The 7,800-nt window shown below is 40.5% G+C and overlaps 1 protein-coding gene across 1 annotated transcript; it reads right to left on the reverse strand.

Annotated features, from left to right (window-relative positions):
- Positions 1 to 350: 350 nt before the first annotated feature.
- LOC130736404 (uncharacterized mitochondrial protein AtMg00860-like) lies at positions 351 to 713 on the reverse strand. The gene has a single exon (XM_057588240.1). The coding sequence runs from the start codon at positions 711 to 713 to the stop codon at positions 351 to 353; it is 363 nt and encodes a 120-aa protein (XP_057444223.1).
- Positions 714 to 7,800: the final 7,087 nt, after the last annotated feature.

Raw genomic sequence — 7,800 nt, forward strand, 5'->3', positions numbered from 1 at the left:
AAGAACTCGATCCACCTTCTCTGCCTCATGTTCAGATCCTTCTGATCAAACAAGTACTTCAAACTCTTGTGATCACTGTAGATCGTGAACGTACTGCCATAAAGATAATGTCTCCAAATCTTGAGAGCATACACTATAGCAGCCAACTCCAAATCATGAGTAGGGTAATTCTTCTCATGGATCTTCAACTGTCGCGAAGCATAGGCTATCACCCTTTTCTCCTGCATCATCATGCAACCCAACCCATTATGCGAAGCATCCCAATACACATCATAGGGTTCTCCTTCCATTAGTAAAGCTAGTATCGGTGCGGTAATCAACCGCTTTTTCAACTCCTGAAAACTAGCCTCTCACTTCTCTGTCCACGCAAACGGTTGATTCTTCTTCTTTGTCAACTGCATCAACAGAGAATTCAACTTTGCATAATCCCTTACGAAACGTCTGTAGTATCCAACAAGTCCAACAAAACTTCTAATGTCGCTTGTCGTCTTCGGTTGTTCCCACGCCAAAATTGACTCAATTTTGCTAGGGTCTACTGCCACACCCTTACTTGATATGACATGACCAAGGAACTTAACCTCTTCCATCCATAACTCACACTTCGATTCATTGGCATAAAGTTCCTTCTCCTGCAGAACTTCCAACACTTGTCGTAGGTGCTCTTCATGTTCTTCCTTACTCTTGGAGTAAATCAGAATGTCGTCAATGAACATAACCACGAACTTGTCCAAGAATGGCCTGAACACTCGGTTCATGTAATCCATAAATATCGCACGTGCATTGGTAACTCCAAACGGCATCACGAGATACTCATAATGCCCATAACTTTGAATGCGGTCTTCTGAATATCAGCCTCCTAAGCACGGATCTGGTGATATCCTGGCTTTAGATCTATCTTCGCGAAAACAACAACTCCCCGAAGTTGATCCGTCAATTCGTCTATCCGTGGAATCAGATAACGATTCTTCATCGTCACCTTGTTAAGTTGTCGGTATTCCACACACAGTCTGGATCTTTCGTCCTTCTTCTTCACCAACAACACCGGCGCACCCCAAGGCGATACACTTGGTCGGATAAATCCCTTCGAAGAGAGATCCTCCAACTGCTTTTCTAACTCCGCCATCTCCGCTGGTGCAATCTGATAGGGTGTCATTGATATCGGTCCCGTGTTGGGCATCACATCAATGGTAAACTCTATCTCCCTCACCGGTGGTAATCCAAGCACGTCCTCCGAGAACACATCCACATAATCTTGTACTGTCGAGATGTTTTGTACGTCGCCATCGTTCTTTGCTTCAGCTACAATAAAGTTCACGTATGCTAGTGAACCCTTCCTCAAGGTGTACGAATTCAAGTAATCCGCAACGCCTGAGTCTGGAAACACCACGACCTTGTTAGCACAATCCAGGAGAACATGATATTGCGCCAACCAATCTATTCCCAAAATAACGTCTAGCTGTTCAAGCCCTAAACAGACGAGGTTCGCAAGAAACTTCCGATCCTCGTAGATCAACGGGCACTGTAAGCAGGCTGTACGCGTAACTAAACGATCAGCAGTAGGGGTCGATACCACCATGTCGAAGGGTAACTCTACAGTTAGCAGCCCTAGTCTGTTCGCACACTCCTTAGATATAAACGAATGTGTAGCACCTGAATCAAATAACACAAACAAAGGAGTTCCAGCAAATAGAACCACAACCGAATGTCAGTGCCCCAAATAATAATAAATAACTTAATGTATAAACATGAAGGTGCGAAAAACACTAGAAAGGGGGGGTTTGAATAGAGTTTTTTAATAAAGGGTATACTTTTAGAACTTTTTCAAAACTCAAGGATAAGAACTAAGTGCTGAAGGATAAGAAGTTAAGCACGCGAGTATTTTATCCTGGTTCACTTGAGATAAAAGCTCAAGCTAATCCAGTCCACCTGTGAAGGTGATTTCTTCCTTCTTCTGATGAAGGCAATTCACTAAAATCAATGAGTGTTACAACTGCACTTTGCTACCTGCTAAGTGACTAACAATACACTGATTTTCTCACTAGTATCCTCTTAAAAAGATGATCTACCGATCCTCTTAAGACTAGCTAAACACTGAATCAACCTTGATTCAGTCCTCTCAAGATCCGACCAACCTTGGTCTCTTAAGGAACTTTACAATGTAATGTAAAAGGTTTCGGGTTTAGAATAAGTGCTTCTAAAAAGCTAATGGTAAACTTAGATGTTTAAGAACAGTGAAGAAATAATGCTAAGAGATTGGTTTGTAAATGTTGAATGATTTCAGCAAAGTTTCTTGGCCTCTTTCTTCTTTCTTCAGCCTTTATATACTCCAAGACTTATGATGTAGCCGTTGCTAGGGTTTTATCCGTTGGATTGGCAATCTTGTAATATCAGACTGCTAGGCTGAACAAGGTAGGTGGCGGACAGACTGAGACTTGTACGATGTTGTACTATGATAGCGACCTGTCCTTTCACCAGTTGACTTGTGATCTGTAGTGCTTCAGACTGAGACAACCCAAGTTTTGTTATTTTGCTTGTTTGTTTGTTGCATTTTGCAGGGATTGAGAGCCTAAATTCTAGAGTAGGAGGTGACTCTAAGGCCTCCGTGGTAATTGGTAAAGAAGGTCAACTCTTTCCCTTAGTTTAGCTCATGCATCTTTGCATATCTTCCTTTTGTAGCTTTTATTTTTTTCTTTTAATCTTGCATTGTTATTTAAGTTTATGTTTTGGGTCTTTCACTTCCCTATACTCACATGCTTTAGCTATAGTTTTGCTTCCTTACTTGTGCTGTTTTGGAAATGTTTTCGTGAATACTTGTGTTTTGTTTTTGGGGATGAGTGATTACATGTTGGGGAAGGAAGGAGGAGACTTCGGTCTTCCGAGTGTTTCTCGAGAAAGGAGTCGAGGTGAGTCCATTAAGGGTCTATCTTTGACCCTTCACCATAAAATGTCCCTGGAGGATCCTGACTCACCTGCAATTCTTGGTTCTGCGTTGATTTCGCTCATAGCATGCTTAGTGATTCTTGCTTTATTCTTGAGACTTGTAGGATTTCTTGAGATTCTGAATTCATTGTTTGAACATTGTCTTTAGTTGTCCCATTTGAGCCTTATTGGAGAATTTGTTTTAGCCAAGTTTTTGGGACGGATGTTTGGTTGGAATATTGGGGAGTGATGGTCCTTGTTGTGTTGTTTGGAGCTGGAAAAATGAGAAATAGACTCTTGCCCCAAAAAGAAAAAAAATCAGTAAAAAAGAAGGAAAGAAAAAGGACTCCTAACCAAAAGTTGGAGTTGGAAAAAAGGAAAAAAAAAAGTTTGAAAAGGTGGGTGCAAGAGACTTGTAAAAAAAGTGTGTTGTAAGCTCCGGGGTTATTAGAAGAGGACCACACTCAATGTGCTTGAAAGCCTAGTTTTCCCTTAGGGACCAACCACCATCATGCTTTACCTAGCCAATGTTTCAACCCTTTTGGAAGTCTCTTTGAATATTTGCATGTTTGATCTTTGTTGCTATTGAGTGAATGACATTCAGGACCTATGAACTTGTTTGTGTGCTCAGTGCACTAAATGAACATCTTGTCCTAGGATTTTTAGTTCTATATGCTTCTCATGAATGGACTCTACACTCTTCTCTTTTCAAAAGATGCATGAAGTAGGTTGTCGGGTCTTTCTCTTGGAACTAGCTGTGATTACTTTGTCCCCCTGTTTTTGTGAAGTATTCCTTGTTGAGAGCACTTGTTTGGGAGCATTTCTTGCGCTTGAGGGCAAGCGAGTGTTATTTACGCTCGAGGGCGAGCTGTCGTTGAGTAAAGTGGTGTGATGACCCTATTTTAGTAGTGTTTTTATGGTCATTTCTTTGATAGTTTTGAGTCTTTTTGTTGAGTCTCATGTAGTGTTTCATGCATTCTCATGCATTTTTATTCTTTTCTTTAGTCTTTAATTTGTTTTGGTAATTTAGTAGTTTTATAGGTAGTTTTCTTGCATTTTAAGTAAAGTTTAGGACTTGCATGGTTTTGTTGTGTTTTATGAAGGATCTCTTGTGCTAATAAGCTCTTTGAGCTTCTAGAATTTTCCTTGGCTTGTTGGTTAAGTTTCAGATCAGGAACTGAAGAAGGAAGAAGGCCAATAAGCTTGGAATTGATGGGAAACTTAAAGAGGATTGAAAAGAGGAGTTTCAGAAGCCAAAAAGCCCTTTTCAGGCGAGCTTAAGCGCCTAGGCGCTGGGGGATGGGCGCCTAGGCGCCAATTGGGTCCAGAGAGCATGTTTTTACATGCAATTGGCGCTCAGGCGCTCTGAATTGGCGCTTGAGCGCCCAGACTCGACCTGTTTGCCTATAAATAGGCTTTTTGTCATTTCTTTTGTACCTTTTGTCATTTTTATCATTTTTTTCATAAGTTAGAAGAGAGAGCTTGAGTTCTGAAGCTTTGGGAGCTTTTCCTAGGCCTTATGATCCAGGTTTTATCTTTACATTCTAGCATGGATTCCATAGCCATGTTTGGCTAAAACCCCTTTTGTTTTGGGTTCTTTGGGAGACTTTGGATGTTTTAGCTTTCAATCCATTTCTATTCATGATGTTCTGAGTAAACCCTTGAATCTCACTTCTATGCTTTATCTTTCGAGCTTGTATGCATGCTAGCTTCTCACTTTTCTATAATCATAACGATAGTTTGTTATAGAATTGGGACTTGTTGTGAGATTACTCCTTCTATACTTGTTGCTAGGAATAGAGGAAGGGTTTGAAGGTATGAAAAACGGTAGAAAGGGGGGGTTTGAATAACGTTTTCAATATAAAACTTCCACCTTAAAGATTTAGACAAATCTTTCGAGAACTTAAGTGCTAAAGAAAAGAGATAGAAAAGCACACAAGGATTTTATCCTGGTTCACTTGATAAATCACTCAAGCTACTCCAGTCCACCCGTTAAGGTGATTTCTTCCTTCTTAGAATGAAGGCAATCCACTAATCAGGTAAGAGTTACAACTGCACTTGAAACCTACAAGTGACTAACAATTACACTGACTTAGCTCACACTAAGATTCACTCTCTTAGTCTTCTCTAGGATCCGATCAACCTTGATCTCCTAAAGGAACTAAACAAACTGTTTATCAAAGAATTGTTTACAAGAGATTTGCTTCTAAAAAGCTAATAGTAAACTCAATGAATTTCAGATGAAAGAAAACTTAGAAGATTTTAAATATGTCTTGCGCGTATGTATTGCTTCTAGCCATTTCTTTCTGTCTTCAGCCTCTTTATATACTCCAAGGATTAGGGTTGAGCGATGCATGGGAAATGCTACCGTTGGAGGGCAGTTCTGGAAAATCCAGCTTCTGCTGTGGCTGAGAACGTTAGGTAGGTCGTCAGGAAGGTACAGTAGCTTTTGTACTTGGATAGCGACGCGACCTTTAAACCTAGGAGACTTCTGATCAGGGGAATGCTTCATATTGGAACTTGTGAAGCCGGTTGATCAGAGTCAGAGGGAAAGCACAGATCCTCTGACCATTGTATCTTCTGATTCTGAACTCAGAGGGAAGAACATGGCCTTCAGAGTTTCTTGCTTCTTGACTTCAGAGTTTCCACTATTCAGCTTCTGGATCTTCAGAGTCTTCTACACCATCAGAACATCTGAGCCTTCAGTGTTTCTTGGTTATCAGACTTTCTGGATCTTCAGAACTTGTAGTGACTGAGTCCACATCAGAGTTTGTATAACTTCAGAACTTCTGAAGCTTTTCCACTGTTCATACTGAACATGGTGAATGCGAAAGCGTTGCTTGGGTCACTCTTTATACACAGTGCTTCTGATTTGTGTGAGATTGAGTTGAGGTCAGAGCCTGTAAATAGCACACTCAGAAAAACACGTTAGAGTACCACAATTGTTCATATCAAAAGGTTAACTTGTAATCATCAAAACATAGAGTTGTACTACTAGATCAAAACTTGATCTTACAATCTCCCCCTTTTTGATGATGACAAAACTAAGATTTTTGATGAACAATTCTTAAACATTAAACTGAATTCACTCAGAGTTTAGAGATATAGAATAATACTTATCCTGATGTGAATAGTTTATCTTGCTCATTCTGAATTCAAGTCACTGCTTGATTCTGAGCTTAGCTCCCCCTGAATCTAATACTTGATGAAAACGTTAGTAAAGTCTAGATTCTGAGCTAAATAATATAAGAGTTCAGAGTGAAAAACTTATGACATAGATGAAAATCGAGTAATCAGAGCGCATAAGTAATCAGAGTCATGGACAAGGTATCAGAGTCTTGGGTATCAGAGTCAACTTATAATCACTTCAGAAGAAGTGAAATGTATTCCTTGTATTTGCCCAGTGACACATCTATGGTCATGAAGGTGGAACTCTTAAAATCTCCAAAAGAAAAATAAATCACACTAACACATCTTACACATCAAAAACTGGGTTTACTCCCCCTTTTTGTCATAAGCAAAAAGCTTGGGGTGTGAAAAACTTAGCTTGAAGTACAAGGTACTCCCCCTTAGAGAAGGTCTAAGTTTAAAGGAAATGAAAACGATGCAAGAATCAGAGTTAGGCGAAATAAAGAGAAGAGTTAATGCAAGAGAAGAACGTTTACCACCGGTCAAGGGAGTAAAGAGAAGGGTCAGTTACCAAGAACTTAACCTCGAGAAACCGTAGGAGCATTAACTTTCAGAGAGAAAGTGAAGCCTATATAAAGCGTTGGAGAGAAAGGTAAGCTTCACACCTCGAACAATTTTCAGTAAAAAAAAATGGCATCATACATCGTAGCACTAGAAGAGCTGAGGAAGAAGGCCTTTGAAGAGGACTTGTTCCTTAACATCAGGCATCCAGAGGGTGCAACTACCATCGCGGAGCTGACACGGACACTGCTGGAAGAGGACCTGCGTCCAGAGTTGGAGAGAGACCTGAAGGAATTTCTTGCCTTCGTGGAGGAGGTGCAAGAACTCAGCCGGCTTGAACTCAAGCTGCTGGAAGAAAAAGAAATCTTGGAAGAGAAGCTCAAGACTTCAGAAGAGATTCTGGAGAGGGATGAGCTAAAGGACAGGCTCAGCAACATCTAGCATGTATTGGAGCGTCTGGAGAAGGATAGGTCAGAGCAGCGCCAGGAGTGCAGAAGAATGAGGAGGGATCCTTCATTCTAGATTTTATGATGTAAAGAAATATGATGTAGACATAGAAATATGATGAATAAAATAAAAAAAAATTTGCAAACATATGAGACACAATTATATATAGATATGCAAATAGAATCACAAACGAATAAAGAGAATAAATAAATAAAAGGAAACAGAGTTTAATTAAAACAACGTTAAAGAAAAAGAAAAAGACGAAGAGATCCTAAAAACTAAGGTTTGTCAGATCGTCGCAGAAGTTCCAGCATCATGTGCTTCATCTCAATCAGCATGGATTCATGAATGTCAAGACGTTGTTCCATGATGTCGAGTCTGGATGAGCTTGACTGAGTAGAACTGGAAGGAACATTCTGAGCAGCTTGAGGATCTGGAATGGAAGCAGAAGCATCAGGAGTAAACACAACTGGTGCAAGTGCTTGGCATCTAAGAGCTTCAGCCTCAGCTTCAAGTCGCTCTGCCTCAAGTCTGGCTTGTTCAGCTTGAGCTGCTGCGAGACGTGCAGCTTCTTCTGCTTGAGCCTTCTTTCTCTTGGCTTCTTCAATAGCTTCAAGAAGCTTATTTCTCTATTCTTGTTCATGAAGAGCCACCCTTCGAGCAAACCTCTGCTTTGCAGCCTCAATGCTCTGACTTCCCTCTGCATGCAGGAGCTGCATCATAATTGGAACTTGAGCCACTAGC

The sequence above is a fragment of the Lotus japonicus genome, chromosome 2, assembly GCF_012489685.1.
Source record: "Lotus japonicus ecotype B-129 chromosome 2, LjGifu_v1.2".
Taxonomy (NCBI): domain Eukaryota; kingdom Viridiplantae; phylum Streptophyta; class Magnoliopsida; order Fabales; family Fabaceae; genus Lotus; species Lotus japonicus.

Excerpts from the sequence above, each read along its gene's own strand:
- LOC130736404 (XM_057588240.1), bottom strand. The coding sequence starts at position 713 with ATGTTCATTGACGACATTCTGATTTACTCCAAGAGTAAGGAAGAACAT.